Genomic DNA, 16,240 nt, shown 5'->3' with positions numbered 1-16,240 from the left:
AATTTCTAGTGACAGGAAAGTGCTTCTTTGCCATATGCGTGTCTCGGCAATGTGTTTTAATGCTTTAAATTGGTACTGACAGTATTTCATTTTACCTTTTATTATTATTGTTTTTAACTACCAGGGCCAAAAGATATCCATCTTATACCTCAAAACTTCCTATTTTTCTCCTTTATAAAGCCTTCAGTTCAGCCTATATATCTCCGCAATCTATTTCTCGTTTTTTTTTTTTTTTTTCATTTGCTTTACTTTTGTATTTGTCCGCAGGCCGAAGAGCGGATCGCCTGTACCGATGACAGCCTACCCATTCCCCTCGTCCGTATGGGACGTGGAGGGAATGGGATAACAATAATGAAAAAAATGTGTGTATGTTCCACATATCCTTCTAAATGACTGGATCGATTTTAATCAGACTTGGTCCACATATCCCTTACTGTCAGGCAACAATCGCTGAGGAGACCAGAACCAAGTATTTTAGGAGGTATGGCATCATAAACATTAGACGTGTGAAATCTACCGCATCACGCATGATGCTCCAAGTTATTACTTCTTTGCCACTAACTCTACTCGCAACATTTTTCGCAGACAGTATCCGTATATGCCGCTGAATGTACTTACATAAATATATGGATTTACTGTACATAATTGAAGACATACGATGTCAAAAACACTGACACTCATGAAAAAATCTCACATTATGACTCAAGTTTAAGCACATTTATTCCTTACTACTATGACAACCCTACAGTCGAGATAACTTAAGGAAATCCATGCAACCTGGCAGCGCTTTTGACGACTTCCAACTGCAGAGTGCAAGCGGCTGACCGCGCGACTGCTACGGTCGCAGGTTCGAATCCCGCCTCTGGCATGGATGTGTGTGATGTCCTTAGGTTAGTTAGGTTTAAGTAGTTCTAAGTTCTAGGGGACTGATGACCACAGATGTTAAGTCCCATAGTGCTCAGAGCCATTTGAACCATTTTTTTGCAAACGGCTGTCCGTGAAAACAACAGCCACCTATACAATGAGGTAACAGACGTCTTGGGATACATAGAAACATCCTGTCGCACGTAATTTTTCCCGGAGCACCGCAGCAACCAAACGTGGGATGGACTCAAAAATTGGTCCCCTGCAGAAATATTGAGCCATGCTGCCTCTATAGCTGGCCATAATTGTGAAAGAGTAGCCGGTGCAGGATTTTGTGCAGCAACAGACGTCTCGATTGTGTCGCATAAATGTTCGATGGGTTTCATGTAGGGCGATCCGGGCGGCCAATCCATTCGCTCGAACTGTCCAGAATGTTCTTCGAACCAATCACGAGCTATTGTGGCCTGGTGACATGACGCATTGTCATTCATAAAAAATTCCGCAATTGTATGGGAACATGAAATCATGAATGGTTGCAAAATGTCTCTCAAGGAGCCGAATATAACAATTTCCAGTCAATGATCAGCTTCAGTTGGACCAGAGGAACCAGTCCATCCCATGTGAACACAGTCCACGTCATTATGGAGCCACAACGAGATTGTACAATGCCTTCTTGACACCTTGAATCCAACTGTTCTCGGGATCAGCACCACACTCCAAATCTACCATCAGCTCTTAACAAGTGAAGTCCGGACTGATCTGATCAGGCCACAGTTTCTAGTCATCGAGGGTCCAACCGATATGGTCACGAGCTCAGGAGTGGCGTTGCAGATGATGTCTTGATGTTAGCAAAAGCACTCGAGTCGAATGTCTGCTGCCATAGCGCATTAAAGCCAAATTTCGCCGCACTGTCCCAACGGATACGTTTGTCGTACGTTCCACAGTTATTTGTGCGGTTATTTCACACAGTGTTACTTCTCTGATAGCACTGACAACTCTGCGCAAACGCCGCTGCTCTCAGTCGTTAAGTGGAGGCCATCGGCTGCTGCGATGTCCGTGGTGAGAGGCAATGCCTGAAATTCTCGGCGCACTCTTGACACTGTGGATCCCGGAATACTGAATTCCATAACGATTTCCGAAATGGAATGTCCCATCCACCTAGCTCCAACTACCATTCCTCGTTCGAAGTCTACTAATTCCCGTCATGCGCACATAATCACGTCGGAAACCTTTTCACACGAATCGCCAGAGAACAAGTTACAGCTCCATCAATGTATTGCCCTTTTATATCTTGTCTGCGCGACACTGGCGCCATCTGTGTAAGTGGGTATCCCTATACCGCGAGTTTTGTCTCCATAGCGCAGAGCTGCGAAGAGGCGTTGTCATGGAGACATTTACAAAACCGCATTGTAGTCATGCAGAGCAGCTGAGGTCAGCGTACAGAAACTGTTTCGTAATTTCTCAGGTGTTTTGACGAATACATGGACACGACATTTTTTCGATATTAGGGGAGACTGGCGGTAAAATGGCGCACGTCAGTACGTCTATAATTGTAAGAGCTAGTTTTATCTGGTCTGTGCTGCCATCTGGTATTCGGTTGTACAAATACAGATCGCGGAAACCGTTACTTGCAAATAGTCGACGCAAGAAACAAGAGTGTGTTTTGTCTTTGTTTCTTCTAATATTTAATCTCTATATTATAACAGGTAAGCCATTTCCTGTTATGTTAAAATGCCAGTTTTTGTTGTTATTCCTATCTAACTAAACTCACTATTATACGAGGACTGTTCGGAAACTAAGGTCCGATCAGTCGCGAAATGGAAACCACAGTAAAAATGAAAAATTTTTTATTCGCAACAGTTAGCCACACCTTCCAGCTACCTTTCTAAATAGTCGCAGCTCCGACTTAGACAATTGTCATAGCGTTGTACAAACTTTCCAGTACCCTCGTCACAGAAAGCAGTCGCCTGTGCCTTCCGCCGATTCTCTACGCTGGTCTGGCTTTCGTTGTTTGTGACAAAATGTTGTCTTCGTAATCAACGGTTCATGTGAGCACAGATGAACATCGAAGGGAGCCAATTAAGGCCTGTATTGTGGGCAACCAGACAGTTCCCATCCAAAACACTGCAGGAGCATCTTCATTGTCCCTGCAGAGTGAAGCCGACAATTGTCACGATGAAGGAAACGCATGACATGTATGTTATGTGGCTCCAGAGCTTCAGGTCAAGTCTCTCTCCAGATCCACATACTTGGCGAGAGACACTGTTGTTTTAGGAATTTCTACGTGATCACTTTGATATCTGCACTGAAAAAAGCGACGTGAAGTGATCGAGAGGCACACTAGAGAGACTGCCCAACACATCCGTGCAAAGTGCTATCGGATTTTCACTGTGGTTTCCACTTCGCGCCAAATTGGACCTTACTTTCCGTATTCGCCTCGTACAAGTATTATGTCTCCTAAGAAAATTGCGAGTGTGGAACGATAATTTTATATGAGCCATGCCTGATGGGATAATTTGACGCAAAGAGGCTGAGTGCGTTATTTTACCTCACTAATGAAAGTAGGTAGCTACACTCATGCTCATAAATTAAGGATAATTTGCAGAATGTAGTGCCACACAACGTGAGAAAACCGTCCCGAAACACATGTGCTACAAAACGCCACTGTTTCCTGTGCATGTACCTCGACATCAATATGGGATATGATCATCATGCACACGTACACAGGCAGCACAACGAGTCGGCATACTCTGGATCATATGATCGAGCAGCTGCTGGGGTATAGCCTTCCATTCTTGCACCAGTGCCTGTCAGAGCTCCTGAAGTGTCCTAGGGGTTTCAAGACGTGCAGCGATACGTCAACCGAGAGCATCCCGGACGTGCTCGATGGGGTTTAGGTCTGGAGAACAGGCAGGCCACTCCTCCATCAGGAGGAAGGTGGGGACCACTGCACCCCTGAAAAGGCGGTGCAAAATGACGTACCGATACACCTGACCTGTTACAGTTCCTCTGTTAAAGACATGCAGGGGTGTATGTGCACCAATCATAGTCCCACCCCACACCATCAAACCATGACCTCCATACAGGTCCCCTTAAAGGACATTAATGGGTTGATATCTGGTTCCTGGTTCACGCCAGACGAAAACCCGGCGAGAATCACTGTTCAGACTATACCTGGACTCGTCCGTGAACATATCCTGGGACCACTGTTCCAATGACCATGTACTGTGTTCTCGACACCAGGCTTTACGGGTTCTCCTGTGACCAGGGGTCATTGCAGTGCACCTTGCAGGTCTCCAGGCGAATAAACAATGTCTGTTCAGTCGTCTGTGTGTCTGGAGATCACTGTTCCAGTGGCTGCGGTAAGGTCCCGAGCAAGAGTGCCTGCAGTACTCCACGGCCGTCTGCTGGAATCGTTGATATAATCTTGAGTTCACACTTTGTGGCACACGGAGGGCCCGTGCTACGACATGCTGTGTTTGACCAGCCTCCAGTCGTACTAATATTCTACCCCTCATAACGGCATCAATATGTGTTCTTTGAGTTATTTTCAACACACAGTCACCATTAGCACGCCTGAAAACGTCTGCACACTTACTCGCTGCACCGTACTCTGACATGCACCAACACACCTCTGCGTATGTGGACTGCTGCCAGCGCCACCGTGCGACGACCGCAGAGATCAAATGCACCTCATGCTCATGCTCAGAGGTGAGTCAAACCCGCAAACCGCCCACCAGAGCATTGTTTCACAATGTATCAGCATTATTATTAATTTATGAGCATGAGTGTACATGAGATACATTATGTACATTTAATAAAATCCAAAATACCACAGTGCACCGTTTTTATAAGAATAGGTTCCTCTGTTCCGATGCCAAGGACATACACCCATACAGCGGAAAGAGCCGTTTGGATATCAGGCGAATTAAGAAATGGCATCAGCGCTGTTTATAGTGGGACTTATGTTAGACAGAGCGCCATCCAGCACAACATACGAGAGGCAAAGACTGTGCGTAGTATGCGGTAAATTCGGCAAAGATGTCGAGGAATGGTACCGGTGTATTTCTTGTGTTTCTCACGTCATTCTCAATACAGTGAGTGAGATAGTCTGAAAACTATAACTGTGACTCCCGTCTGAAGAAGCGTTAGTTGGTTAGTAGATGTGCAGGACACTAATTAATGATTTCGATTATACTCGAGTCCTTGTCGCCATTTTATGAGAAAACTATTATTGTTTTGTATCCGTAATTCGTTAAGCTGATACATTCGCTACTTTCTTTTCGTAAACTATGTTGTTCAGTGTTTTGTTTAATACATGTAATATTCAATATATACAATTTGTATTATAAGATGCTTGGAATTAGTTACCTGACAGCATTCCTTGAACCCGCCAGAGTAGCCGAGAGCGCTAACGCACTGCTTCCTGGACTCGGGTAGGCGCGCCGGCCCCGGATCATATCCGCCCGGTGGATTAACGATGAAGGGCCAGTGTGCTGGCCAGGCTGGATGTGGTTTTTAGGCGGTTTTTCACATCCCCTAGCTAAATACCGGGCTGGTCCCCACGTTCCGCCTCAGTTACAAGACTCGCAGACATTTGCAACACATTCGCACTATTCCATGGCTTACATTAGACACAGACAGCTGGGGTACAGTAATTCCTTTCTGGGGGTGGTACGGGGTGGCGGCAGGAAGGGCATCCGGCCACCCCTTAAACTTATCATCCCATATCCGATTAACCATGGCCGACCCTGCGTAACTGTCGGACAAGGCCCAGACAAAGAAAGAAAGAGCATTCCTTGAGCCGCTCAGAGTGGTCGCGCGGTTAGAGGCGTCAAGTCACTGACTGGGCGGCCCCTCCCACTGGAGGTTCGATCCCTCCCTCGGGCTTGGGTATGTGTGTTGTTCTTAGTGTAAATTAGTTTAAGTAATGTGTAAGTCTAGGGACCGATGACCTCAGCAGTTTGGTTCCTCAGAAATTCACACAGATTTGAACATTTGAGCATTCCTTGTGCCAGTTTACCTCTCTTATTGCGTCATTTTATCCGGTATGTCGGCTAAAACGACGTTGTGCAATGACGTCAAAATTATTCATTGTTTAGTAAGACGCGTAGCTATATTTTTATGGTTTTAAGATATATTGTAGTAAACAGATGCGGCTGATGCTATAAACAAATTGGAGCCTCTAGGTAGTACAGAGTAAAAGTTATAGTCGAAGTGCCTTAGTTGCGCCTAATTCCCACACATTCCCCTACGCTGCAAACACAGTTCTCTTGTTGTTTTCGTTTCTGATAGAATATTGGCAAAATAAATACCTGACCCATGCCGGGTTTGTCTGCTAATATGTAGGTAAAATGTGTGGAGTTCGGCACGTGGCACGCCCTCATGGCTCTGTTTCGACAGGACGAAGGAGATCAGCTTCACGCTGCCCACGCTGCGACACGCGGCCTCGTTGGACGAGCTGGGCGGCGATGGCGATGCAGACTTGGACGACCGGTTCGAGGACGGCGCCAGCGACCCACTGGTGCCCGCCAGCGGTGCCCACACGCAGCGGTCCAACTCGTTCAGTGAGTCTATTCGGTCATTTCTCAGTTATTCTCCCATCTTCAGGGACTGCGTTTCATTTAAGTGGGCGACCATTCAGAGTCATGGAATTTCAATTTTGCTGCAATGTTTACGCACGTTGGGGCCACTTGATGTAATTTCTGAATTTTCTTGATGAAAGTACTCTGAAAACATCAGTCTGCAAATAATGTACCCGTATGGGCTTCAGAGCATGAAGTATGGGCGCAAACGTAATACGTCTAACTACACAAAACGGTGTATTCTATTTATGCGCAATATGTGCTATTTTGGTTTATTTGCCACCGGTTTCAGTGATGCAGTTCACTATCTTCAGGCCAATACACAGAGTACACACGTAATAATAATAGATGTACTTATTTATTTAAATAATAAAATATTAACTATACCACAATGAACTAATTTTGATTATACATATGTGTGTGGCCAGTTCAGTAATGTAAGCTCCGGTCGGCCGTGAAATGAAAACCACTGTAAAAATCAAGTCTCCGACTTAGACATTTACAACATCCTCGTCATGGAAGGCGGCCGCCTGTGGTTTCCGCCAATTTTCTACCCTGGTCTATAGCTCGTTGTCCGTGTCAACATGTTGTCTTCATAGCGAGCGGTTCATACGAGCAGACATGATACTCAGGAGGAGCCAATTATGGGCTGTGATGTGGGCGATCACTTCCCATCGAAAACACTGCAGGAGCATCTTCATTGCTCCTGCAGAGTGTGGTCGAGAATTTTCATGAAGAAGGAAACACATGACAGTTATGTTATGTGGGGTGCAAAAAAACAGGCGAAATTTCTCACCAGGTCCTCGTACTTGGCGGGAGACGCTACTGTTCTAGGCATCTATGCGTACTCACTGTGCACTCAGAACTCAAAGGAGAGACGTGATGCGATCGTCAGGCATATTAGAGAAACTGCCCAACACATCTGTGCAAAACGTCATCGGATTTTCATCCTGGTTTCTACTTAATGCCCAATCGGACCTCACTTCCCGAATAGCCTCGTAATTTGTATAGGTATACATAGCTATCCATATACAGTAGGAAAATTATTTGCTGTGCAATAGGTTACAAATCGCTACCTATGATGCAAATAAATAAAAATTACCTCTTACAGTTGGACGTATTGTCATTATACCACATTATCATAACGGTTGTAGTCCTAGTACCTTTGTGATTGGATTCAGGATTTCCTAGAAGAAAGAACACAACATGTCATTCTTAACGGTTCAAAATCTGCAGATGTAGAGGTAATTTCGGGAGTACCGCAAGGAAGCGTGATAGGACCTTTATTGTTTACAATATACATAAATGACTTAGTTGATAACATCGGTAGCTCCGTGAGGCTATTTGCAGATGACACGGTTGTCTACAAGAAAGTAGCAACATCAGAAGACTCGTACGTACTCCAGGAAGACCTGCTGAGGATTAATGAATGGTGCGACAGCTGGCAGCTTTCCCTAAACGTAGATAAATGTAATATAATGCGCATACATAGGGGCAGAAATCCATTCCAGTACGATTATGCCATAGGTGGTAAATCATTGGAAGCGGTAACGACCGTAAAATACTTAGGAGTTACTATCCGGAGCGATCTGAAGTGGAATGATCACATAAAACAAATAGTGGGAAAAGCAGGCGCCAGGCTGAGATTCATAGGAAGAATTCTAAGAAAGTGTGACTCATCGACGAAGGAAGTAGCTTACAAAACGCTTGTTCGTCCAATTCTTGAGTATTGCTCATCAGTATGGGACCCTTACCAGGTTGGATTAATAGAAGAGATAGACATGATCCAGCGAAAAGCAGCGCGATTCGTCATGGGGACATTTAGTCAGCGCGAGAGCGTTACGGAGATGCTGAACAAGCTCCAGTGGCGGACACTTCAAGAAAGGCGTTACGCAATACGGAGAGGTTTATTATCGAAATTACGAGAGAGCACATTCCGGGAAGAGATGGGCAACATATTACTACCGCCCACATATATCTCGCGTAATGATCACAACGAAAAGATCCGAGAAATTAGAGCAAATACGGAGACTTACAAGCAGTCGTTCTTCCCACGCACAATTCGTGAATGGAACAGGGAAGGGGGGATCAGATAGTGGTACAATAAGTACCCTCCGCCACACACCGTAAGGTGGCTCGCGGAGTATAGATGTAGATGTAGATGTAGAAGATGCATGTATGGAAACTCATTCAGCTCGTCATTCAAACGTTTGTATTACTTCTGATAGATGTCTAGTTAAAGTTTCTTGTAGTCGACTTTCACAGTAGTCATCTATTCTTAATCTGGGGCTTAATGCTAAGGTTTCTTACCCCTGACCAGAGTTACACAAACAGGTAGCTAAAGCATATATTCTTATACTGCATTTTGTCTTACACTGGAGTCCTAATAAAATAATTTATACTGTAGAAATAGTTTTGTATCAAATGTTTTGAGAGATTTTGTGGTGTCACCGCCAGACACCACACTTGCTAGGTGGTAGCTTAAATCGGCCGCGGTCCATTGGTACATGTCGGACCCGCGTGTCGCCACTGTGTGATCGCAGACCGAGCGCCACCACATGGCAGGTCTAGAGAGACGTACTGGCACTCACCCCAGTTGTACGACGACGTTGCTAGCGACTATACTGACGAAGCCTTTCTCTCATTTGCCGAGAGACAGTTAGAATAGCTTTCAGCTAAGTCCATGGCTACGACCTAGCAAGGCGCCATTAGTTACTTCATGAATCTAAAGAGTCTCACTTGTATCATCAAGAATGCTGTATACCAAAGGACGATATAAAAGTTAAGTGTTCTAGTAGCTACGTTCTTTTCTTTATCACATTCATTACGAATCCTGTTCTAGACTTACCGCCAGACGGCGTGAGTTGACGCGTGCCCTTTCGGCTACTTCACTGTGGACTGGCTGCCTTAACAGTCCACTACAGATTTTAAATAAATAATTTTATTCTTTATCTCTCCAGAGTTGAAAAGGACCTTTGCAGTTGTTTTTGTCCTATACAGGATGAATCTGATTTGATTTTCATGGTATTGTGTCTGGACTCGTAGAAGAAGTTCTGTTTCCTTATATCATGGTTGCGTCGCATCTCAATGTCTTTAGTATCAAGAGCGTTTCTGAATTTCGTCCAGCACGGGTGTTTATATTCAAATGTGATTGAAAATGTTAGTATCTTTAATGCTTTAAATGCCTGACTATATTTATCCAGTTGTTGTACTTCTATGATTCTTATTGCTCTTTTCTACTTATCGAATATTCTTTTGACATTTGTGTTGGAGGTTCTTCCCCACAAAACTATGCCATAACGTAGACTTAGTTAGTGCACAGTATGTCATTTTAACAATAGTAGTGTGTTTTAGGTAGCTGCATTTGAGCAGCACATGTAGGTGTGAGATTATACAGGTCGGTGAAAAACAAGCTGAAACGCTTGTTAGGGTGTTGTAGGGGAGGTTGTGTTGATAAATATCTGTAAAGAAAAAGGTCGACATCTGGTGCCATTTCCAAGTTAATTAGCATCTAAATTAGTCAATCAGACCGTCTCTTGGGGGGGGGGGGCACTTGAATATGTGTACGCAATCTTCAGACTGACTAATTTCAATGCTAAGTAACTCGGAAACGGTGCAACGTATCAAATTTTTCCTTTACAGTTATTTCTGAACACAGTCTACCCTGCAACACCGTTATAAGCTTTCCAGGCTATCTGTGACTACCTTGTGTATGCTGGTTTACATTTATTCCAGTGTTATCCCAAGGAATTTAATGGGTGTGAACTTTACTGCAACGCATCCATAAATGCAAATGTTCATATCTTCGTTGTGTTGATCTTATAGTCTGAAATTTACAGTGTTTTAGCGATATTATTACGTAAATTCATTTCAGAAAATCTTTGAATAGAATTATTTACTTTGCAGCTGCCTTTACTTTCAGGTTTTTGGTGTCATTTCGTTTGAATAGTTGAGTGAATCAGTCGCATAAGTTACTGTATTGCCAATTGACAGTGATTTGTATAAATTGAAGAACAATCGACCATTGCCATTATGGCGAGGATGAATAAGTGTTATCGTACGAGGTATATCCAGATAGTATGTTCCGTTTGTATCCCATTCGATTAAGCTCTACAATGGCAAATCGGTGCATGTGAGGTAGTTGCTTTGAGTTCTCTGTGTTTTGTTTATGTTATACACTGCTTGTTTACTATGGTGAAGTTGTGAGATTGAATCTATAATTCGTTTTTTGAATGCGAAGGGCACTAAACCAGTCGACAATCATCAACAGATTTGCTAGTTTCATGTGGAGTACAGCATGTGAACAGTGACTGAATGCTAAGGATATGGAATCTACAGTTGAACGAATGAGGTTTTGAAGTGAACGAAGACAAAAAGCGTCGGGTTTTAGTGAAAGATGAACGGGTTCACGTATCTGAAGAACGCGTAGAGGAAAACTGTAAGGTTACAGTATCCGATCTTTCTAAGAAATCTGTGCGAATTTCAGATTGGCTTCTTCATGAAATCATTTTTGAAAACTCGAATTTTCGAAAATTAGATTCTCGCTGGGCAAGAAAAACTATTACAGAGTAACATCTGGTCTGTGCACTTTATAACGAACATGGCAAGGATTACCTAAGCGAGATAGTAACTGACAATGAGACTAGAGTCGCTCGTAGAAATCCAGTGATATAAACTCCAATCTGTGAAATGAAGGCATACTGCGCCACCATTAAAGATTAATGTCAACTCGACTGGTGTATATTCTGCCACGAGGTGAAACAATCAGTGCAAATAGGCCAATTTACTGTGAGATGCTTATGAAACTGTGTCGCGGGATACAGAATAAGCGCTGCGGAAAGCTCACAAAGGTTTTTTTTTATTCATGTCAATGATTGACCTCAAATTGCGAACAGCTCTTGGACTCTGGCTGTATCTAACTCACCACCTCCCGTACAGCCTTGAACTCTCCCACACCGACGTCCATTACGTTTTTACCCCTGGAAACTAAAAAAAAAAGATGAGGACCTATAAGAATATGGCAGCACATGGTTGTCTAAACGCTGAACAACGTTCTACGACAGTGGTTTTCAAACTCTGTTATCCAAGCATACCTTGGCCCAGACATAATCACCCAAGACTCATTTCGCACATGACATCCCACTCAAGGTGTGGGGGTAAACAAGTTTCGAAGAAAGTGAATAATAGTAGTTATTTCTTTATTAATTGTTGGCAAAATATATTTCAATCAACTTCTAATGTTGTTATATCTTATTCTTGCAAAAACATTTGATCTACACCTACGAAAAAGAAATCGCAACACCGAAAAATAAATAATGTAGAATAATGACATGACATGAATACGTCTATCTTGGAGACTTGTTGCAATGATTAACATTGCAAGATTGCAAGTAAATGTAAGCGCAAAATAAGCCACTGCAAATGTGAAATGCTGGTACATGAATTACCGGCGTAACTTCCAGCATATTGAACGCAAGTATGCAAACGTGCATGCATTGTGTTGTACATGTGTTGCATGTCAGTTTCTGTGATGGAGCTCCAGGTCTGTTCCACTTGGTCGGTCAATACAGGGACGGTTAACGTTGTTTGTGGATGACGCTGCAGTTGTCGTCCGATGAAGTCCCACATGTGCTCGACTGGAGACGGATCTGGTGATGGTCCGGCCCAAAGCAACATGTCGACACTTTGTAGAGCATATTGGGTTGCAACAAAGGTATGTTGGCGAGTGTTATGCTGTTGGAACACACCCCCTGGAACGCTGTTAGTTAATGGCAGCCCAACAGGTCGAGTGACCAGACTGCTGTACGAAGTTGCAGCCAGGGTGCGTGGGATAACCCCGAAAATGTTCCTGCTGTCTTAGGAAATCCCACCGAAGACCACAACAACTCCAGGCGTAGCTCCAGTATGTCCAGCACGCAGACTGATTGATTGCAAGCCCTCATCTGGCCTCCTAACCAAAACACGGCTATAACTGGCACTGAGGCAGAACCAGCTTTCGTCATAAAACATAGTAAACCTTCACACTACCTCCCAATGAGCTCTCGTTTGACATTAATGCAGTCGCAGATGGCGGCGGTTTGGCGTCAGTTGAATGCAAGCAACTGGCGTCTGTCTCGGAGCTGTCCTTGAAATAATCTATTTGCAAACAATTATTTGTGTCACCGTGTTCCTCAAATTGCTGCTGCAGATGCAATACGATGCGCGAGGGTCACACGCCGAACACGATGGTCTTCCCTCTCGGAAGTGCCACGTGGTCATCTGGAGTCTGGTCTTCCGGCAACCGGACGTTCTCGTCACCACCGATGCCAGCACTTACGCGCAGGGGCTACATTCCTGCCAAGTCTTTCTTTCTGGAATGAACATCCTGTTTCTCGTAGCCCTATTACACGACTGTGTTCAAACTCAGTGAGGTGATGATAATGTGGTCTTTGCTACCTTAAATGCATTTTTCATTAACGTCAAGTCACCACTTCCAATCTCAAAGGTAACTAACGCTCACGACCGTCACACCGTGTATTTAAAGCTAACTGATTTGCTTCCTCATAGTGGCGCACCTAGCGCCACTGTTGTGCAACTTGCACGAAATTTGAATAAACATCATCTCTCAGAAGTAGAAACACTCTTACCAGCTTTCATTTACGTCGCAAAATTCCTTCTTGGTACTGTGATATTTTTCCATCAGTGTATATTTCGTGTCGATGACTGCCAATGCTGTACAATACATATCACATAAGTAGGATGTTACAAAAGGTACCAATGCTTGCCGATACTCCTACTTCACCAAGCTCCAAAACTCAAGCAGTGATGATGATGATGTCCCATACTCCGAGGAGCGTAGGCAACGATACGGGAGACTAGCGCCGCCGAATAGGCAAGGTCCTTGCGGAGGTGGTTTGCCCTTGCCTTCCTCCGAACGTAATTGGTAATGGGGATGAATGACGATGATGAAGACAACAGAACAACACCCAGACATCTCGAGGCAGGGAAAATCCCTGACCCCGCCTGGAATTGAAACTGGAAACTCGTGCGCGGGAAGCGAGAACGCTAACGTAAGACCACGAGCTGCGGATAAGGAAACGAATTTGATTCCAGTGTGGAGCCTGAAGACATATCAATAAATTGCTCTTGGTCTTTAGTGTAATTGACGATGAAAGTTCTGTACTGAACGGATCTTGGATCCATTATTGTCGGTCAGTTTCTTGTGGGAAGTACTTCGGAAAGTCATCACTGAGTTGAGTTATGTGATCGACAAACAATAACTATCTAGCTCTTCACTCAACTGAAAGTCATTGTACGCTAAAACCGCTTGAAGAGTAGAGAACGTGAACTTGTATACTCGTATCTTTACCATCCAACTTTGTTTCTAGAATGTTACATGCCACGCTGCCGCTGAAGCGACATTCCCTTGCCGACTAGCGCACTCGTTCCCTTACTCGGAAGCAAATAAACCGAATTTATTATTTTCATGAAACCGCCGCGACCAGTCTGCTGTGAGGCCGCGACGCCTCTGGGAGTTGCGGCGCACAGTTTCAAGACCGCTATTCTATGAGAAAGGCATGTAAAATGTAATGGCGCGATTATGCTTCCAAAATCTTGGAGCTATATGGAAAGGTTTAATGCTCGTAATTTTTAACCGATAATTATTTTTCGTGTAACTATGCACTTTTTGTATCTACTCCGGGGTGCCAAAAGTCAAGGGCTAGGGATATGCACATACACAGATGACGTACGCAAGGTGTAAAAGGGCAGTGCAATGGTGGAGCTATAATTTGCAACACTGTGGAATAACCGCAGATATCAGTGTGGGACGTACGACGAACGTGTCCTTCAGCACCATGAGGCAAAACCTGGCGTTAATGGGCTATGGCAGCAGACGACCGAAGCAAGTAGAGGGTATTTCAAAAATGACCGGTATATTTGAAACGGCAATAAAAACTAAACGAGCAGCGATACAAATACACCGTTTGTTGCAATATGCTTGGGACAACAGTACATTTTCAGGCGGACAAACTTTCGAAATTACAGTAGTTACAATTTTCAACAACAGATGGCTCTGCAAGTGATGTGAAAGATATAGAAGACAACGCAGTCTGTGGGTGCGCCATTCTGTACGTCGTCTTTCTGCTGTAAGCGTGTGCTGTTCACAACGTGCAAGTGTGCTGTGGACAACATGGTTGATTCCTTAGAACAGAGGATTTTTCTGGTGTTGGAATTCCACCGCCTAGAACACAGTGTTGTTGCAACAAGACAAAGTTTTCAACGGAGGTTTAATGTAACCAAAGGACCGAAAAGCGATACAATAAAGGATCTGTTTGAAAAATTTCAACGGACTGGGAACGTGACGGATGAACGTGCTGGAAAGGTAGGGCGACCGCGTACGGCAACCACAGAGGGCAACGTGCGGCTAGTGCAGCAGGTGATCCAACAGCGGCCTCGGGTTTCCGTTCGCCGTGTTGCAGCTGCGGTCCAAATGACGCCAACGTCCACGTATCGTCTCATGCGCCAGAGTTTACACCTCTGTCCATACAAAATTCAAACGCGGCAACCCCTCAGCGCCGCTACCATTGCTGCACGAGAGACATTCGCTAACGATATAGTGCACAGGATTGATGACGGCGATATGCATGTGGGCAGCATTTGGTTTACTGACGAAGCTTATTTTTACCTGGACGGCTTCGTCAATAAACAGAACTGGCGCATATGGGGAACCGAAAAGCCCCATGTTGCAGTCCCATCGTCCCTGCATCCTCAAAAAGTACTGGTCTGGGCCGCCATTTCTTCCAAAGGAATCATTGGCCCATTTTTCAGATCCGAAACGATTACTGCATCACGCTATCTGGACATTCTTCGTGAATTTGTGGCGGTACAAACTGCCTTAGACGACACTGCGAACACATCGTGGTTTATGCAAGATGGTGCCCGGCCACATCGCACGGCCGACGTCTTTAATTTCCTGAATGAATATTTCGATGATCGTGTGATTGCTTTGGGCTATCCGAAACATACAGGAGGCGGCGTGGATTGGCCTCCCTATTCGCCAGACATGAACCCCTGTGACTTCTTTCTGTGGGGACACTTGAAAGACCAGGTGCACCGCCAGAATCCAGAAACAATTGAACAGCTGAAGCAGTACATCTCATCTGCATGTGAAGCCGTTCCGCCAGACACGTTGTCAAAGGTTTCGGGTAATTTCATTCAGAGACTACGCCATATTATTGCTACGCATGGTGGATATGTGGAAAATATCGTACTATAGGGTTTCCCAGACCGCAGCGCCATCTGTTGTTGAAAATTGTAACTACTGTAATTTCGAAAGTTTGTCTGCCTGAAAATGTACTGTTGTCCCAAGCATATTGCAACAAACGGTGTATTTCTATCGCTGCTCGTTTAGTTTTTATTGCCGTTTCAAATATACCGGTCATTTTTGAAACACCCTGTACCTCTGCTTAGAGTACGCCATCGCCTGCAGCGCAACTCCTGGGATCGTGACAACGCACTGTGCAAGCTGGTTGTGGCTCCGTAGTGGTGTTGGCTGTGTTTACGCGGTATGGAACCGATCATTGGCGGGAAACAATTATGCTCAGCTACTTGAAGACCATTTACAGCCATTCATGGACTTCATGTTCTCAAGCGACGATGGACCTTTTGTGGATGACAATGCTCCTTATCACTGTACCACGATTGGTTTGAAGAACATTCTGGGCAACTGGAGCGAATGGTTTGGTCTCCCAAGTCGCACGACATGAATCCCTTCGAACTTTTATCGGGAATAATCGAGAGGTCCGTTCGTG

The 16,240-nt window shown here is 44.5% G+C and overlaps 1 protein-coding gene across 1 annotated transcript in view; it reads left to right on the top strand.

The window, feature by feature from the left end:
• The window catches only part of LOC126235536 (synaptotagmin-15-like), a gene marked incomplete at its 5' end in the record, with an annotated part of 252,552 nt that overhangs the window by 133,291 nt on the left and 103,021 nt on the right, over positions 1 to 16,240 (top strand). Inside the window, one exon of the mRNA XM_049944255.1 lies at positions 6,268 to 6,431. Coding sequence (XP_049800212.1) covers positions 6,268 to 6,431 — 164 coding nt within the window. The remainder of the gene's footprint in view (positions 1 to 6,267; positions 6,432 to 16,240) is intronic.

This window comes from Schistocerca nitens, chromosome 2 (genome assembly GCF_023898315.1).
Source record: "Schistocerca nitens isolate TAMUIC-IGC-003100 chromosome 2, iqSchNite1.1, whole genome shotgun sequence".
Taxonomy (NCBI): Eukaryota; Metazoa; Arthropoda; class Insecta; order Orthoptera; family Acrididae; genus Schistocerca; species Schistocerca nitens.
The sequence above is the reverse complement of the archived record's forward strand: the minus strand, read 5'-3'. Positions and strand labels throughout refer to the sequence as shown.